The sequence below is a fragment of the Corvus cornix genome, chromosome 1, assembly GCF_000738735.6.
Source record: "Corvus cornix cornix isolate S_Up_H32 chromosome 1, ASM73873v5, whole genome shotgun sequence".
NCBI classification, from domain to species: Eukaryota; Metazoa; Chordata; class Aves; order Passeriformes; family Corvidae; genus Corvus; species Corvus cornix.
This window is the reverse complement of record NC_046332.1, coordinates 24,032,146-24,052,242: the sequence shown is the minus strand read 5'-3', so window position 1 is coordinate 24,052,242 and position 20,097 is coordinate 24,032,146. Positions and strand designations below refer to the sequence as shown.

The window sequence follows — 20,097 nt, the reverse complement described above, 5'->3', positions numbered from 1 at the left end:
TTACGCAAGAACCCCCGTGGACCCCCTTACCCAGGTAAAAGTCCTACAGATGGCCCATCCCTAACCACAGTTGATGCAGAGGGGAGGATGTGTGGGTGGACAGATAATTTGATATTTAACTGAAAAAACTAAAATGGGTTTAATGCAGTGCTAGGAAGACAGATTGCCTGCAGCACCTTCTGCTCCTGATTACGGATGCCAATCTCAGGTTTCCCTTAAGTGTAAAAGCAGCCAGGATGTGTGGGTTTTCACCAAGGATTCAGAGACCCAGTCCTACAAAAAGGAAGTGCCACAGGAGGTTAATAAAGGGTGACCAGCACTGAGGAACATCCCTGTTACAGCACCAGCAGCTGGCTTTAGTTTCCTGTAGCATCTTATGGTTTCATGCCAGACATGGAGGAGGGGGGCGGGGGGCAAATGTGAGGCTGTCTCCAAAGTTTCTACAGCTTCTCCTGCAATGGACAAATCTGGCTGAAATGATTGTAACTCACCAGCTAAAGTTCTGATGCTTCGAGGTCAGAGAGGTCTGGCAATTTGAACACTGAGAACTTCCCCTAACATTGCACCACCATTGTCTTTTAAATGCATCTGCCTTCTTTGCCACTTGCACAAGAAAATCTCAGGTCTGCATCCCAGCACTGATGTGTCACCCCATGTGAGCATCATGCAAGAGTGTCAAGCTTCCCACCCAAGAAAGAGCTACAAAAGAGGGAGAAAAAGCCCCCAGCTGCTTCTTTCCAAGTTGCAGGAGTAGAATCACAGCACACCAAGAATGCTCTGCAGTGTGTTCCTCTGTTGACAGCAGCAAGGTGGCTTTCACACCAGCCTGCAGCATCAGCTCTTGCCTGTCAATCACAGGCAAATAAATGAATGGGATCTCCTACCCAATAGGATCACATTTCCAACTTGGACCGCAATTGAAAGCAGGAGAAGCAGATCACTGGGATGCAAAAGGCATCCAACTACATTCCTGCTAGGAAGAGGAAGAGCTTTACTGGTGACACAGCCCCATTTCTTACTAGCCCTCCTACACACCCCTTTTCTATGAGCTCACAGAACATACACGCACCAGGCATTCTGTGTAGGAAGAGAAAATAAATTTGCTGTGGGGCCAGTCTGAAGAGATAGAGACAGGGGACAGAGCCTGCCTGAGAAATGTCAGGGGGTTGTGGAAGGACCACCCATATTTAACCAGCATGCCAAAGGCTAAAGGAGCAGCAGATGTGAAAAGGGGGGAGGGCAGGCTGCAGCAGTCCCTCTTCGTCTTCTTCCACCAGCTTAAAACCTCCCCCATCCTTTGACTCGAGGGGACTGGTAATAAACCTGCCTGCACTGAAGGGACAAACATGGCCCACTAAATCACAGCCCACACATGTCTCTGCTCTTACGAGGAGCAGGGCTCAAATGCTCCTTCCCCTGTGAAGCCTCAGCTGGTGCAAACTCCCTGCTCTACTGCTGCAGGGATGGAGAGTATGGATCATGTTACATCATATTTGGCAGAGAAGGGACAATCATTTTTCAGGGAGTAATCACTCCTGGAATCTCACTTTTCTCCAAGCTCAGAGGACAGCCTGAAACAGATGGGGGTTTCCTAGCATCCCTGTGCTACCTGCAGCACTCAATAGTTGCTACCTCGAAGTGGTAATGTTTTCCTCCCCTCTCGAGCATTTCCCAATTCCAACATGCTTATTTGTGCCTGGTCCTCTCTGTCACGTGCTTTCCTTTCTATTCTCTGACAGGATGAGCACTGGGCCTGACCACAGACAAATTCCTGCTGACTCCAGCTGGGAATCTGGGCTGGGGGTGGGAATGAAACTCACTACAAAGAAACTGGTGTGGAGTCAGCTAGGCTTTGTCACTGTGGTTCCTCTCCTCCAAAGGAAAAGAAAGAGATAATGATGTTGGAACATTTTAACCTTTCTTTTTCTGAGCTTGATAGGCTTGGCCTGAGGCACCTTCCTGAGCAAAAACAGGCTGCTGCAAGATTGATTGGTTGGGTGCAGAGTTTAAAGGTAATTTTCTCTTGTCACATGCACATAAATTATTGTGGCTCAAGCTGTGATCAGCTCTACATCTCACTTGTTCGACTGCTTTTATGCCTGGGCTCCTATGAGGGGTTGCAGGAACCATGTCCAGTGCTCCCTAAGCAGCATCCGACATAAATATATATCAAGAGCACCACAGGCATACACACAAAGTTAGTGTCTTGGTTTAAGGTGAGGAAAGGGCACATGCCTGCAAATCTGTACAGACAGGTCTTCCAGCTGCAGAAGTTGCAGCTAGAGCCTTGTTTTTCTCATCTACGGACCTCTTAAAAATGTTCTGTCCATGAACACCAGGGCAAGGAAAACTCATCCACTCAGATTATTCACAAGGGGGAGAGAAAAGAAGATGCACATGCACACACACAAAGGAAGCACAGCTGCAGCCAAAGTGAATTCATTTTTAACATTCATGAAAATATTCACAGAACACTTCAGTGCTATTTGCCTAAATTTTGCTGTTTGGAGTAAACACTTGAGCCAGCGCAGGCTGTATGTTCTAGGCGCAGTACCGCATCGGGGATTAGGGGTGGCTCCTGGATCCAAGTCACAGACTCACACCACGTCCCCAAGTACATGTGACTCCCTCACTTTAAGGCACAGACTCACAATCTGCCACCACACAGTTCCTGACTTTTGATCCTTGTGAAAGGACTTTGCAAGTACCCACAGCCACCGCATTCCCCATCCATTGCAACCTTATGCAACAACAGCACGTGCACTGTGCCAAACCGAAACACAACAGCAGTGCCAAACAATGACAGCTCTGGTGTGCTCCTGGTCTGAGGGAGCAGACTCCTTTCCCCCCCTCTAATCCCCCATCACTCTTCTCAACTAAACCCCCTCACTGGTTTCTTTCCCTGTGCATTCTAAGCAGCTCACTCAAGGGAAAATGCTACAGCACACAAGGGAGACTCAGCTGAAGCCCTGAAGACAAGAGCTGTGTGCGTTGTCTCTTCCTCCTTCATAAATACAGCTGAGACGACGACTGGATAATTGGCTAAGTGCCTGTCAGCTTAATAACAGAGAGAGAGAGAGAGAGAGAGAGAGAGAGGGAAAAGGAGAGATTTGTATTTACTATTCAAAGTCATGGATGCTGCCTGCCAGTGGATTTCAACATGGGTTTTGTTCGCAGAGTAAGGTATGATAGGTGACTGGATGTGCAGCTCCTAGTCATGGTCTCCTGTTTGGGTGGACAACCAGCTTGGGATGGAGGGAGTGAGGAAGCAGCACTGAGGTAGCTGCCATACAGGCACTATTGTGTTCCTGGTTAAAGTATCCGTGGTTTCCTATGCTGGAAAAGCATCACTGCCACCACCTTGTGGTAGGGCACTGTTCTCACTGATAGACTAAGTCATACCATGTTAGGGACAGGGACAGTGGTGCATCTCCAACATGGTCACCCTGCTGACCCTGAGAGGAGAGAATGCAGTGTCACCATGAGTGGTAGCTGCACAGTGGTGTGACCATTCCCATTTTGTTTTGCAAATGCACAGCGCAGAGGTTGGTGCTTGGGAGCTGGAGCCCTCTTGGCCTTTCCCTCATAAATCTGGTGCACTTCTAGGAAGCCATCTAAAGAGAGCACTTGTGATGAGAAACCAGTCAGACATGTCTGGGTTCTTACAGGAGAGCAAGAGGTTGTGTGCAAGAGAGAAGTCTCCCTGCTCTTTGGAAGTTTTCACTACTTCCCTCTGCCACTAAAATGCAAATTTCAGTGGTGAGAGTGGTTCAGGTTGCTACTGGAAAGGGACAGTATTGGCTAGGTCCACAGTGGTGTTAATCACTGAGCCTCAGAAGAGGAAGATGCTATATTCTGTTCACTTGCTGCTTTTTTTTCTTAATAGCTGTAGCAACGGAAGCACACTGAAACAAAAGGACACTTCCAGCATTAGTGACAATTACTGAGGTCCAGGAGTTGGAAAAAGCCATCAACACCTCCAAGTAAGCAGACTCTTAACCTATCCATCTGGCAGCGCTGCCTCTCAGTTGCAACTGTGGCAACTTCACACAGTATCTGAACATCTGTCCAACTACACATAAGAAAACACTTTCCACTTTTAAGTGGGAGCAAATGTAGGGAAACACAGCCTTGCACACAGGCACACACAAGCACACACCTCCCAGATCTCATACAGATGTGCTATTGCAAAATATCTGCTGAATGCCAGCCCAGTGTGAGTGGGCTCATTTCCATCAAGTTATCTGGGACCGAGGAAGCCCAGCCCCAGTGAAATAAATAGAGCTGTGGCAGTGCTATTTCTCCTCTCTTTGCACAGGGCCGAGCGCAGTGGGAGCACTCCAGGATCACAGCCGGCCTCTCCCACACAACCAAGTTACTCCTAATAAACATCTGCAGAAATATACAAGCACAGAGGAGACTGGCAGTTCAGATTATTCTGAAATAGCTGTTTTCTAGGCAGAGGTGAAACTCATCATTATTAGCTCCCATTACTTACCATAAAACTAGGCACGTTAGATGTGCTTGAAGCCTGAAGCAAATGCTTTGGTGTCAGATTCCGCTGAAAATCACATTCATTTTTTCTTCAGCAAGAGAACAGTAAAAGAAAACTCAGTAAATTCCTGATTTCACCTTTGTGCCCTCCATTGCACTTACTTCAGGAGAGCACGAGTTCACACAAACCAGAGTGAATTTTGATGGACAACAAAACTAGGTAACTGCAATGAAAATGGCTATATTCAGCCTCACAGTGAGCCTGTTGAAGCCCTGCCACTGCATCAGCAGCAAGCTGTGGCCCCGCAGATCTGTCAGAATCAGATGCCTGTGGGTCTGGATATAAAGGGCAGGTATGTGTAACATATATTTTGAAAACTTATAGTTATGAGATGGCAAATTCCAGTAACTATGAGCTATTTTAAGAATAGGTCTTTCCTCATAACCTGCTGGGGAGGGGAGTGGAAGAGGTACCGACTCTGAGACACTTCAGGGTACTACTATATAAATTTTAATGCCAACTAAGTAGGAAAACATATGGTACTTAGTTGCAAACTGAAGTGTGTGTGCAGACTCAGGGGAGGAGGTTAAAGCCATACAGTTCGATACTGTCTCTCCATCTTTCCGAATGCGAAATATATGTACAGTGTTATTAAACAGACATAATTTCACCAAAAAAAGCCTTTCTTTTTCTAATTTCCGTTCCACTCTTCCTTGTGATGGGTTAGTCCCACCTTGCAGAAAGCACATTCTCACAAAGGGCCCCCTTGCTGCTGGGCACACCACATAAATATAGTCTGTGTGTATAAGGAGAGATGATGATTGCCAGCCTTTGACCACACACACATCGCAACTTCCTTTATCATATGTATGCACACACACTCACATATCTATGGATGCATGTGCTCCTTCATATAATGGCACCATCTGCTGCCAGAGCTGGAAGTTTTGCAACATCATCTGTTACTACATTTATACATTTTTATTTTTCATTCAAAGGAAAGAATCAGCAGAGTTTGCACAGATCCCAGCTTACCCTGTCTCGACACATGGACGCTAGAATTGGTAATGAAGGCTTTGTACAGACTGGAGAGAGAGACAAACACCTGGGACTTGTAGTCAACACCAGGGTGAATGAGGACGTACTGGGGAATCCTCATTTGTCACGTTTGCTGGGTTGGTGTGTGGCTGAGCCAAAAGGCAACCCAAGCTAATGGATAGGTCACTAGGCTGGGTGTGCCTGAGCCCTGCGTGTAACCCTGGGCGAGTCCCCTCACCTCCTGCCCAGCCCCAGCCAGGGTCCATCCCAGCTAATAGCCTGCCCGCCCTGCAGAGGAGGGGATCTCTCACTCTGTGCTCATGTGGCACTTAATACAAAGGATGCCTCAACTTAGTGGTGGCCTCTAAGTGCCACAACAATACCACTAATAATCAAGGTTACGATTTTACTGCCAAGACTATATTATTATGTAGCATTATACATTTGAACATGTCTATTCTCCTTTCTAGCAAAGGGCTCAGCTCAGTGCTCCCTGTTGTAAATCATATGCTAATTGTAAGTGTAATCTGAACAGCTTTTACTTTTTTTTTTAAATGACGGTATAGGACATAAACTTTGTTGTGATGTTGTGTTACTATTTTGCCTGAGGTGCCTTTGTCCTCTAGCACAGCTCCATGTGTAACATATCAGCAAAATACTGGGAGGCCAAGAACAAAGTTTGCATAAATTGCTTATATTGCAGAATTACGCCAACAGCACTGTCATTACTGCTGGTAATTTGATTCTAGCCCGTCATTTTACACATGCAACTTGAAGAAACTAAGTACCCATTAGGATGGATGTTCCTAAATGTGCTATCAGCCTGAAACTTCACATTATTTAAAAATACCTGGTAAAAATGAAAAACGCACACTCAGTCAAATTTTGGTTTTCATCTGTACACCAGCATCAGATTGATTTAATTCTGGATGAAAAGTTGATGCTTGGAAAAACTCAGGAACAATGAGCCAAATTCTGGCCTTGGCGAAATCCCAGTTCTCCAACAGGCTGAACACCATCTGAGCAGTGCTCAGCAGCTTACGCCCTGTATGAGTCACTTGTACCTCTTTATTAGCAGTCCCTGGGAATCTGCCCCAAAGACAAATGGAATATTTCTGGCTCTGCCCTTGGGCTTTAGTGGATTTGTACTGGTATAACGGAACAGATTGGAATGGGGGTGTGACCCATTTTGGCTCCAGCTGGTGATGAGCTCCATTTCAGGAGTTTCTAAAGGCTAAATCTGCACTTGTGCCAGGACTTCTAAAATCCCTGGGTAACCTGCAAGTCCCGCTGACACCCTCAGATTAGCACTTTAAAGGCACTTTGAGGTGAGCTGCTGTGGTGGTTCCTGAGGCAGCTGATCTTTCCCCCTGACATGCTGTACCTGATCCCATAGCATGGACTCTCCACTGCCATTTTGCTTTTAACTCATCTAAAGGGCCAAACACCACACAGAAACACAGTTCCCTTCCTTCCCAGTTTGCAGCAGCTGCCCTTCATTACTGCATGTCTCAGCTCAGCCAACATCCTCATATTCTTCATCCCCTCCCTAGCTGAAAGTGTGTTACAGCGCACAGGGTCCCTGCCTTTGCTCACTCGACATGTGCAGAGCAAATGAGGTGGGAAGGGATGCTGAAGGCAGGTAAACAGCAAGAAGATTTGAGGTTGGGGACTATTTTCCTTTTCCTGTTTTGATTAGTTTGGGGTGCATTTGTTGTGCACTTCTTGTTTGGAGATTTTCTTCTTTTCCTAATACCAACCAGGGAAGTTGCATACAAAACCTGACAGACTCATGATGTAATCTTGAAAGCAAGGCATCAGCAGGAACTGTAGCCAAAGTTCCCTCTCAATACCCAAAGTAAGGTTCAGTGTCCTTCTCCACTTGCTGAAGACAGAGTTAAAACAGTGGAACCTTAGTAAGTCTGACAGGCTCTCCAATACACAGTGTCATCTTTGAAATATCCTGCTCTCTTTCCTTGTTTGCAGCTGGACAAACACCAGCAACTCTGCTCAGCCCTTCTCACCTGTTGCAGCTCTCAGACCCATCCTCTCTTTTCTGCCTTGCTCTAAGGAGAGATCATTATCCTTTTCCCTGTGGATAGCCTATCATGAGCTATTTTTATTCTCTCTGCAATTCCCTAACTTCCCCATGCCAAATACTCGCTAAGAGTCATCAACCTTCAGCAAGGCCAACAAATGAATCAAATCTCCTGCCAGGTCGTTTAGGAGATGAGCCAGTTTAGAGTTAGGGACATTTTTTAATAGTCCCATATTGAGGAAATAGTTTAAATGCTATAGCTTTAAAAAGTCATCTCCAAACTTTTCAGAATAATTCTATTCTGAGTAACAAGCTGCAGATGAAGCTTCAGAGGACTGGCTTCCTTGAGGAACATTAGGGCTTATAATAAACTATTTTTCTCCACTTCATAGATCAGTCCACCCACCCATTCTTCCACCTACAAGTGTAACCCTATATACAAATATATAAGGCCCCAAAGAGGGAGACTCATTTAGAATATCCTGTCCTTAGTGCTTTGGTGAATGATTTGCATCACAATTTACAGGAACAAAACGTTTTTAGTTATCTTGTCACTATGTATACTGCTTTTATTTCTCTCCAACTGTGTATCTTTTTTTCTCCCTCCTACATTTTCATTTCCCTTCAAGCTACAGGAGCTACTGGGCACTGGTAAACTGATGCTGCACAATCCCTCTGAAGCAGATGTTTACCAAAGATAGGTGATATGATCCACGTATAGAAAACTCTTACCTATCTCTCTGCGGACATAAAGTTCTGCTTTGAACACAGTTAGTATAGATCATCTAATGTTTTTTTTTTCCCGTGTAGCTCTTTCCCTTCTGTAGTCATAGTGGATCTATAGACAGGGAGAGCGAGGCACTGGGAGTTTTTCAAAACAAGGCTGTCTTAAAGTGAATTATGTTTTGGAGGGTCGAGAAAACAGCAAGGGGGAAGCTAGCAAACAAACCTTTGCTTTAAAACTGAGGACATGAAATGTTATCCTGTGGGGATACCCATGGGACACAGGGAAATCTCACACTTTCCAGCTTCATATGGCAGTCCTATCTCCCAGTACAGCTTGGTTTCTGCCTCTCGTCTGAAGGAGGAACTGAAACATCCCAGAAACCTGGGTCTGGTCCCAGGGAAAGGGAGATGAGACAGCTGCCCTTCCTAGGAAATGTGAAAAGTATATAGCTGGCCATATCTACTTAAAGAGCTTAGGAAGGCAGCTGGAGGGAAAAGGTAAAACCCGTGCACTGGCCACAGTCACTTCTGACAGAAATGCAGCCTGCCAAGAACACAGTATTGCTCGGGGCAAGCATTTACATGGCCGGGTGGTGTGCTGCTCCTGCAGACAGTGTCACTTGGCACACATCTGGCTGACACAGCTGGATCACTTCGCTCAGGTGTTTTATTTTAGTGCCTGACATAACACTGGCAAGCCACACGCAATCACTGAAACCACTCTCCCATGCAGCCCCGTGGAGCTTGCTGATGAAGGAATGCTTTACACGCAGCACATGCAAGCACCATCTCCACCATCCGCTTAGCCCTCTCGGCTGCAAATACAGCTTTAGCACACAGCATCTAGATAAACTCAAAAGCTCCAAGGTTAAGTGGGAAATAGAAATCTAGTGACCCCTGTCCAGGCAAGTAAGCTTAATGACTTGTCTGCTGCTGCATGTACCAAACATATGCTGGCAAACATCTGTGTGAGCAGCCCCTCCAAAATAAACAATTGATGGAAGTGATTTGCCTTTAAAAAGGTGATAAGTCAGCTAGGAGTCCTGCTAGAAAAGGGTTAATGGGATATATGAATTGGTAGTGAGTGGAAGAGAGAGTAGAGAAGCTGGAGTCAGAGGCAACACCCCTTGTTAGGTGTTTACCATGTCGAATCTAAACCGCTTCCATTGCATATGCAAGGCAGATGAATTACTCTGTAAATCCTATTACTCTGTGTGGATAAATCTTACATTCAAGTTAACAAGTCTGGAGAGCTGGGGAATGGAAGCTGCTGAATGGATATTCCAGGATCAAAACAACCGAGGACATGGGAGGCGACCGAAGCGATATGCGTACGCGCGCACACACACATCCCTCTTCCAGCATCCTTCTTCCCTCTATCATTAAATGGGAGGGATGCAGGACACGGGGGATCGTGTAGCAGAGCGTTTGGTGACATCCAGCAGGATTTATTTCACAGAAAGAGAAAGAAAACTTCGCTGCTGCTGTTAGCTTTGCTAGGGGATTGCTCCCTTGATGCTTCAGGGTTTGTGCACTATCAGCTCCTCACACAGATCACAGACTTATTTTAAATTACACCCAGTAGTTTTATAGCCATAATACACAGTGTGCACGCTCACACACGCAGAATTTTCCTTCAGTAGGGAAGTTACTGCAGGTAAGTTGAGCAAGGCAGAATTTGAAAAAAGAAACCTATAGGAAAAAGGCTACTGCAGTTCAGCTATTTGGGACACTCCTAACTGAAAGCCCAAGTAGTGTCAGAAGTACCTTTGGAAAACCTGCACAATGAAACCATAAATATAACATTCAATACTGCCAGTAAGCAAGGTTTCATGTGCAAAGACATCCTCATCACAACCAGACACACAGGCACAGCATACACCCATTTATTTAACCCTGCAAAAAACCCAACATGCTAAGATACAATCTTCGTAAATGTCAGAGCTCCTATACCATTTTTTCACCAGTCTTTTCAACTATTGTATTGATCTTCCCTCCCCACAGGGCAGAAACATAAAAAAAATAAAATTAAAAGACAAGAGTTTCCCAAAAGAACTTGCCTGAGAGTTCTGGCAGCACCAGGGATAAAGTTTTTGCATATGTACAAAAAGAAGCCTGGGAAGATCAATGGAACATCTGGCAAGCACAGCTGGATCCCTTTTCGATTCCTCTATTGATACTGCAGGGCTGGTGGAAAGTGTACGTTCACAAGAGCTGGCTAACACAAGCACATCTTTCCCCACTGAAATTCTTTTGATCCAGAGCACTACACAGAGGATAGTGTGGCAAGAAGTGTTCAAAAGCTTTGCAATTTTCTCATATTAAAGCACAAACACACACGCAGAGCCTGTTTGTAGCAGCTGCTGCTACTGCAGTTTGAGAGGTAAAATAACACACTCTCACAGAGACATATACACACAAGTCTGTATCACGTCACACGTATACGTTGCATACATGGAAATATAGATGCACACACAGAAGAGGAAAAGTTGGCAAAATGCCCTACCTGAGGATGGCTGTGTCCCCTTGCCTCACGGTGATGTTATCGGTACCTCGGGTAAAATCCACGCTGCGGACTGGCAGCCCTGTAGGGAGAAGGCAAAGCAACCTCAGTAGGACCAGCGGTAATTGTTTCCGATCAGGCTGAGCCCTTGCTACCATGGCTGGTCTCGTCGAGTTTCACTGTCAGTACTTGTCTCTTTCTCTGCCTGTGTATGTGGACAGACAGATGTAGAAAGAAAAATAATAATAATAATGTACAACTCTCGCTCTGATCGACAGCCTGAGAAAGGGGAGGTGATTTCACAGTCCTTCTCAGCTGCCACTTTCTCTTGCTCTTTTCAGTCTCTTGCTGGCTTCTTTCCCCTCCTTGCCTTTTTTTTTTAAAGGCTTTACAAAAAAAGTCTTAGCACAGCCTTCAAATAAAAAAGGGAAAAAAAAAAGAAGCAAGAGGAAAAAGTCAGGTAGCAAAATAACTACGAAATAATAACAATTAAATCGACCCGTTTAGAGTGATGAAGAGAGGTGGGAGGAAAAAAAAAAAAAGGAAAAGGAACAAGAGGAATCCTGTGCCGCCGGGATGCGGGAGGGGATAGTCCTGTGGCTGTGCAGCCTCCAGCCCCGCGCTCCCTCCTAACCCACTTTCCCAGGCGGAGCGAGGGAGGGAGGAGGAGGAGGAGGAGGAGAGAGGGAGAGAGGGAGGAGGGAGCCTTGCTCGTGAGACGGCAGCTCGGCACCACAGCGGCGGCGGCGGGCGCGGAGGGAGCCGCGGGCCGCGCTCCCCATCCCTCTCCCGCGGGCGCAGCCGCCCCAGGGCCCCGCGCCGGGGATGGGGCTGCCCGGGGGGACACGGAACGGCAGCCGCGGAGGGGAGGGGGGCACTGCAGCAGGGAGAGGGGGCTTGGAAAGGCATGAGGGCTGGAAGGCAGAGGGGGGAAGACCCGAAGGAGAGGGAGGGAGGGAGGGAGAGACAGAGAGGGAAGGGGATGGGAGAGGAAGAGGGGGCTGGAGGAAGGAGGAGAAGGGGAGCGCGAGCGGGGAACTGGAGCGGGAAGCAGAGAGGAGGCAGGAGCAGCCGGGAGCTGCTGAGCGGGAGGGAGGCACAGAGAGTAGGGCAGAGAGGACGGAGGAAGGTACGGCCAATATTCTCAGGATGAAATAGTGAGGAAAACGGGTCCGTGGCCAAAAGTGCAAACAACTTGGCTTAGGGACCTGAAGCCACACGCTAGCTGATTTACAGAGCAGCATCCTTGGCAACTGCCTCTGCAGCCTCAAACCTTGCTTCTTCCCGTCTCAGACTTTCCTCTCGCCAGATAAACAGTTGTACATCCCTCCCTCCCACCTCTCTCCAGTCAGCCCTTCCCGCCCCCCACCTCCTTTCCCAGCCTCGGAGCGACGGACCGGAGACAATGCCGGCATTGAGCTGCCCGCGGTGTGAATGCTCGGCCTGTGCTCCCGGCTGCCAGAGCCCGCAGCTGAGCCCCGCGCCCGCCGGCAGCAGCGCTGCCCACCCGGGAACGCTCCCGCAGCCCGCAGCCCACCGCCGCCGCAAAGAGAAGGGAGATTAAATTAATGGAAAGGAATAAGCTGTATGTTTTGTTGCTGATGCCTGCCTGCCATTCCACCAGCCCGATCTCTGCCTGCGGGAGGGATCAGAACTGCTCCTAGGGATGCTTCACTAGTGTAGTAACCCTTCTGCGGCCAAAGCACTGCAGGACTGGGACGGGGATGCAAAGAGGGAAGGGGAGGTTTGAGAGGGGCCCAGAGAATCAGGTGCAAGAAAAGCCATGGGGTTAACTCGGCTGAGAGTTGCTGTCTTGTGTGGTCACAGCACTGCTACATGTGTGTGCAGGAAGGGAAAAAACAGATCTTGTACACTGCCTGCTTCACTTCTGCTCCTGCAGCCTCGTGCACACAAACTGAAGAGACATAAGGAATGTCACTGTCATAGAAATGGCCGTGTGGGACCAGATCAAAGGTCCCTCTAACCCTTGGTCCTGTCTCCAAGCAGCCTAAAGCCAATGCCTGGTGAAGCTCACAAGCACAAGGCAAGCATGCAGTGGTACTGCTCCAGGGCACTTATCTATTTCTAGTGATTTATAGCTAAGGCATGTCCCCAGCCAGTGGCACTGCCTTTATAGTTAATGGTATTTGAATGATTTTCTTCTTCCAGGAATACATCCAGTTGCTTTCTGAACTCCTAGAAACTGGCCCCTGCAGCCTTGGTATGGAAAGGCCGCACTGCCTATGGGTACTTAAACAATCCCTGCAAGTGTTAAAGGCCCACAAATTAAGGACTAAGGTCATGACACTGCTGCTCCAGTGCCATGCATGCAGCAGCAAGAAGAGATGACTGCTTTGTATTCAAGCCAAGGAGTGAGGCGAGTCAGACATTTCCTCTGCAGTAGACTTGGCATGGATAGCACCAGAGGGGGAGAGGAATGAGGAGCTAAAGGGGTTAATCCACACACTCAGTGTTCCCAAGCTACTGCAGGGACAGATGCCACCCCACAAGGATATTGCTCTGGAGAAGACCATGCTGCTGACACCTGATTGCTGACCCACCACTCTAGGATGAAGGAGAGTGCAAGGGACAGAGTAGCATCAGGCTGCTGGCACTCCAGAAGAGGGGCATCGCCAAGGGGAAACATCTGCACTCCTGTGACAGACTTTGAGTACAGCTAAAAGACCTGGTCCCATATGAAGTTACCAGTGAACGAAATGCACCCCTTTTGGAAGCCAGTGTTGCATGGATCCTTTTTACAAGGGTCTCCCATGTATGTTTTATCTACGTTTAATAAGAGCTATTGTATGTTAATTAAATGCTCGTGGAGTAAGGAAAACATATTTGTCGAAGATTAACTATTATGCAATGCAAGAAGCATCTGCCACCCTACTGCTAGAGCTCGCTAAATATTTCCTTATCTCAGAGTATTTACTTAGGAGGCAATAACTATCCAGTTAAATCTAAATTTAATGCTTAGTTAAATATAGTTCATAGAAAGTGGCACCAATATGTTTTATACAGAGAATGACAGAGGGGGTTTCAGGGAGGGAGAAAGAGGGAATCCTGTCTCCAGACTCCAGTAAGATCCTGATTCAAGGTGGGACTGCATGTGGCTATGCCTCCCTACCAAGAGAGGTGCATCACAGAGGACTCAGAGGCCCCTCTCTGCTGATATAGCAGTACAGGGGATGACTTCATCTTCTTACACATTTATACAATCCTCATTAGAACCACTGTAGCATAACTATTTAATAATAATAATAATAATTATAATAAACAGAGAGACGAGGAAGAAATTCCCCTGAGGGTCTTGTAAACATTGTGAAAAATAAAACAAAACCAAACCCTAAAGCTGATAGGTCTTATTTGCTTTTAGAAGTGTACAGAAGCAAAAGGAAGGGGTTGCATAGGTGTAAAAGGCCAAACAAGCACGAATCACACAAATCCTAGGAGACCGCCTCATGAGTAAAATAAATAATGTTATTTTTGTATGTGTTCCCAGAAGAAATAACTCTCTGGACTCATCTCCCCCTGCTGGAAGCAGATAACGAAACAGCATGTCTGGCTCCTAACTTTCCTACCTTCTGAAAACTTGAGGAAAAATTCAGGTAAACAGTCAGAGCATTGCCACCACAAATCCATACTGCAGCCTTTTAATGCCATTTATCAATGCTCCTGGTGGGTGCAGGACTGGCAGGACAAGCCTGACTGACCAGACTTTGTCACCATGCAGAAAGGAATGGACGGAGCAGCATGAGCCCAGCCCTACAGGTACCTCACTCCCCTCCAATGCAAAACACTTAAACCCTGTTCAAAGGGAACAGGGCCTAGAGCAACACACTCTGATGAGCACAGGCTGTAAGGCACAACCAGAGACATGATAGAAATGTTTGGATGGCAGACTCAGGAACATACCTGTGTTTCCATGCTATGGATGCAGGATTTGTTTGTGTACAAGCTGGAAGGAAAACAGCAGCATGAGCTGAGGCAGCCTGGCTATCCCTAGTTTCACTGGCTTCGAGGGGAATGGGCTAAAGACATCCCAGTGTGGATATTTAGGCCAGCTAAAAGAGAGAACCTCCACGCTGGTCCTGGATGGGCAGGAGATGTGTTGAGATATGCTGAGGTGCCCTAGGACAGGTGCTCAGGTCACCTCTGCCTACCTGTGTGGCAGCTCAGGAACTGACATTGTGAAAGCCTGAAGTGCCATCTGCTTTTCATGGGGAGCCAAGAGACACTGAAAGCATGGACTCTATCCACAAATAGGAGTGGGGCTTTTTTTTGCATTTGAGGTGGCTAAATGCAAAGAGCGATCCATGAACTTCACTCAATTCCAACTGCAACAACCATCTGTATGATGTGGAGGGCTGCCCTCTAGGATGAAGTGAGGCTCATCAGCTCACACCAAACAGCCACAAAATGGAACTGTTCTCACTTGACTTTCACTTGCTACCAGCCACACCGAAACTGGTGACTTTATCCCAAATATTGCTGGAATCAGGAAAAAGGCATTTCTGAAAAATACCAGACCCTATCATGACTGACACAATAGTTTTAAGGGGATTTTGCAGTGGCTCTTCCAGCAGAGTCAAGGCACGTAGGGACTTTATTTGGGATATCCGCAACAATGAGCGAAAACATATGATGTTTTGTGAGCTATAACATCTTTAGTCAAGATACACTGCTGCACAACGCAGCAGAGCCTGCTCAAAGCTTCTCAGCCATGAAGAGAAAATGCAATTTTGTCGCACTGGCAGAGGAGTTATGGAGAGGAACGAGGAAGAGCCAAAGGGGTTTCACCACATGGGAAGGAAGATTGGGGACCTTGGAAGGACAGTGGTGATCTCTCATTCCTCTCTTCATTCCCATACCTGCAGCTCCTACATGCACACGTTTCTGCTCTGATGTGCAAGGACAGCATCCCACTGCAATTAAGCAGTAATGTTCCATTCTCCTTTGGTCCCTAGGATACAGGGAGCCACAGGAGTAGAAGAAAAGGAGGAAAAGCAGGGCTAGAAGAAAGATGGAAACTCAAACTTACAAAGCACTTATTATAGGAAAAAAAATGCAGTTTGAGGAAAAAAAACATGTATATGGTTTTTATGAATACTTTGCAAGCCTAAAAATTAAACTGGCTTTTGATGCTGAAAAAAAGAGCCAGTTTAGAGCTAAGGCTAACATGCAGACATGTAATGCAATAAGATCAAGCCTCCTGTGAAGTAAGGACCTCATTAGGCAGAAGAATTTACTGTGTTGAGAGCACTCAGCTAGGCCATAACTGTGGATGATAACATGCACGCACAACACCTCTCTCTAAGCGTGGTGACTGAGCTGTAACAGAACCCCCTCCTGTACGAGAACAAGAGCTGATTTTCACCAATTTGTAACCTTGTTACTATGCAATTGATCTGGTTTCACAATTGATCTCCTCGGTGTGGACAATTTAGAGATCAAGGGTCAGGTTCTCAGTTGCTGTAAGCTGACATATCACCACCGCTGTCAGAAGAGCTCTGCTGGTTTCCACCAGCTAAACACAAGTTGTGAAGTTCATCTTCTGTGCTGCATGGGTAGAGAACTGTGTTTATCACCTTTGAAAGAAAAATCTTGTTTGACTGGATGAAGAGATTTTGTGCTCAGACTTTTTGGGATGTTTCACCTTTAGTTAAAGACCAAATCTGAACGCTGGGCAGGAGGAAAATAGTAGCCTAAAGATACCTTTTTTTCATCAGTATGACCACGCAGAATTAAAGAATTAGTACTGCAGATGGTTTGTGGCCTTAATTACTGCTTGCTATCATAGCAAGTGCTTACAGAACTACAGACTCATTTGTAAAAGGGTCCTTCCTACTTGAGAGGGGCAAGACAAAGAGAGTGCTTCATTTTTTGCTTAAAACAAAAGTTACCCTTCCAGTCTAACATAAATAAAACAATATAAGAATAAAGGTCATCAGTAGCATCAAGAGCATTGCACTGCCTTTTCCCTGAAACATCACATGCCATTAGTGACTTCCTTACCAACACCTCGCAACTGGACTCTGCAGCTGCTGTTTGCCAGAGGGTGTCAAATCATTTTGAAACCACTGGAGGCCAGGCTGCTCAGCCAGTGCTGCTGTGTGGCAGGGAGCCAAGCTGCCTGCCATCCCCCAGCCCAGTCAGCAGTCCCAGTGGGAAACTGTGGGACCTGTTCCCACAAGAAAGGCTGGCTCATAGCTTCAGAAGCAGGGGAATAGCTGATCCCAGTTCTGACATTTCTTGCAGGAACAAGGTAGTACGTCAACCTGTGTTTTCTAAATGTGACTATAGGAGTTAGGCATGCAAGTCTAGACCAGCAGTCCATACCTCCCACTGAGGACAGCTTCAAAATCTCTTTATATTTGGCAGTGACTGGTTGCTTCACCAATGTCACATAACACTTGATGAGTCAGGCAGAGTCAGGGTTCAACCCTACATGTCCTTAAATAATCCACTTCCCCACAGGAAAGCAGTAACTCTATCTGCTTAGTCCGAATATCCCCCAGAAATTTTCCTCCCAGTGCCAGTGAATATTTACTGCTCTCAGCAAAAGTAATTAGGATTGACTTTGCAAGTGACTGCAGTGGTTAACAGTCCCTCTCAAAACAGAAGCAGAGAGATGACCCAAAGGTTGGGAAGTTCTAGGAGGACAGTCCGAATTCTTCAGTGAATTTGGGTAAATTTCTTAATGAAGCAGTCACAAAGGCATAAAAAGTTAATTTCCCTTGACTCCCTCTGCCCTCAGAGACGTAATCTTCTCTTGAGGGCATTCAGAGCAGATACCGAATTTAACCATTTAAAATTGTCCTGGCTCTCAGGGCGTGTCAAAGTTTACAGCTCCATGGCAGACATCCTCACATAAGCTTCCAATCGTACACACAGAGCGAAGCACCGAAGGCTGCAGGGTGATCTGACACGATCTGACACTACTCTACCGAAAGCCCCTGCAAGACTCAATCTACAGAACATGCCAAGCGTGACCTATTTACAACGTACTCCTTAACAGGCCCCAAAACAACTGCCTGGCAGCTGCAAGGGACATAGATCGCTGCAGACAGGAATTCTATACAACTAAGAGGTGGTCAAACCCATCCTGCAGAGCCCTGATGCGTATTCGATGACCTGCTCTGGCATGGAGTTCCCGACACAACGCTAATGAACGAGCATAATCACTCTGACAGCGATGATTCTGAAGAGAGCCCCAAAGTCTTGTTGAAATGATACATGCTACATATCCATCATTACCAGAGAGTTAATTTTATTGTGAAGAACAGAGTGCAGCAGGCTGTTGTGCCATGCATTTTCTTGTCCTTTACAACAGCTCCAACATAGCTTTTATGAAACTTAAATTGAGGCCTGCAGCAAGACAAGAAAGATTCTCAAGTTTTTTGGTGCTATCAGGACCCAAGGCACTGTCAGAAAGCCTCACATGAAACAAACAGGAAGAGAAATTTGTATGCAAAAATTTGGAGAAGGTTTCCTTTGAAACTGTGACCTGCCTGACTTCAAGCTTCTGAAAACACTTCCATTCGTTTCACTGTGGTCAGGTCTGAAAATGAAGAAAACACATCTTTAACATGTCCAGATCTTCAAGATAAAAAAGCCAGGAGAAATGTCCCACAGACACAGGCCCAGTTAATACCATCCTTACAGGCTACAGGCCAGGCCTGTCTCTGCACCAGCATATAGAGTTAGTGCATGCCTAGTCTTTCAGCACAAACTTTTTAATGTTTCAGCTTTTCTTCTCATCTCTCTACTACTCTCCTCTAAACTTTCACCCTGATATTTTCAAGTTTCTCTCCCTTTCCTAGGTTGCTCCCATGCCCCATTTCTGTCAGGCCATGTCATATTCATACATTTTAAAGCTGGAAGAGACTTCTCAGATCATCCTATCCAGCTGCCTGCTTCAAGCCACAGAAACTCATCCACTTCTTGGGTTCAGTGATTAATTACCACACCAGGTTAAGAATTTTTCATGTTGTTTTAAACACAAATGTTATTTCCTTTATCATCCAGCTACTGAATTGAATCATGCTTTTGTCAGCTTAAATGGTTACCTATTGTTAAATACTATCTCCTTGAAATATTATGTTGTACCTGTTTGAGTCTCACTTTGTACCACTTTTGTTCCTAGTTCAATACTTTGCCACAAATGCCCAACACCTGGTGCCAGAGAGGAAAATAGGGTGTTTTCAGCAGCCTCTAAGAGAGCTGGCAGATGCAAGATTTATATGACTGTCCTTGATACGGGCCAGATAGCAAAGAAGTAGGGCCAGGAGTGACCACTTTAGGTCCAAGTCTAAGCATAGGAAAGCCAGAAATAGGAGCAGGGGTGGAACAACAGAGGACCTGCCCACCAAGAGGTGCAGAAATTAGGAAACTTCTCAGAGAGGAGGCATTTTGCTGGAGGTGATTCCAGCAACTCGTTCTATCAGACAGGATGGAGGGACCTCCAGTTCTGTGCTCAGATGCAGTGGCCATGCAGTATGGCCTGTGGGCTTCACCCCTTGCAGCAGCAGCACCTCCTCATCTCAGAACCTCCCTGATTCCACTTAATCCCAACTCATGTTTAAATCAATGTGGATAAAGTGAAACAAACCTGACTGTGGACAAACTTGTAAACTGCTCGGATGAAGCAATATCTTTCAGGAAAAGCAATACCTTTTAAGGGGCAGAAATTCTTCCCTGAACCAGTGCTTATGACTCTGCTAAGGCTGGGCTGGATGAGGGATGCACACATCCTGAAACAGCTCCCTAAAACAGAGGTCTAGGGGTGCCATTTATAAAGGCCTTCCAGGCAAGAGTGAGAATAAGCAGGTGTTGTCTTGAAGGGACATAAAATCTGTGTGGGGACTTGACCTGGCTCAGACCATGAAGTGCCAGCAAATGCACACACTCACACACAGACACACAGACAATTTACTCAACTCCAGCAACCTGTTAGATCCAGCAGCTGGCAGGGCTTTATGAAACAAAGAGCCCACAACCCACACAGGAGCGGAAGCATTGCTTCCTGTGAAACCCGTGGGGGCTGTGCATTGTTCTGGCCTTCAGTGACACTTTATTACTTTCTTAATTTATACAACACACCAGTATTTTTTAAAATAATGTAATGAACCTGCTAGCTTCTTCCAGCAGGCAGAGATCAGGGAAGGATAAAGAGCAGGTTGGTCAGAGCACTACAGCAGCTGGCTGAACAAAGGCAAGTGATGTGAAAAAAAAAATCACTGAAGTTGGATCAGACTGGAACAAGACAATAAGAAAAGACCCAGAGAAAACCTT

The 20,097-nt window shown here is 46.4% G+C and overlaps 1 protein-coding gene across 3 annotated transcripts in view; it reads right to left on the bottom strand.

Annotated features, from left to right (window-relative positions):
• The window catches only part of LOC104687061 (limbic system associated membrane protein), a 1,003,034-nt gene that overhangs the window by 296,832 nt on the left and 686,105 nt on the right, over positions 1 to 20,097 (bottom strand). Inside the window, exon 2 of one of the 3 annotated variants that reach the window (XM_010395986.4) lies at positions 10,804 to 10,882. In XM_010395986.4, coding sequence (XP_010394288.1) covers positions 10,804 to 10,882 — 79 coding nt within the window. Of the gene's footprint in view, positions 1 to 10,803; positions 11,444 to 20,097 lie in introns of those variants that run through there. The other 2 variants (XM_010395985.4, XM_010395987.4) reach the window with 2 other exon arrangements.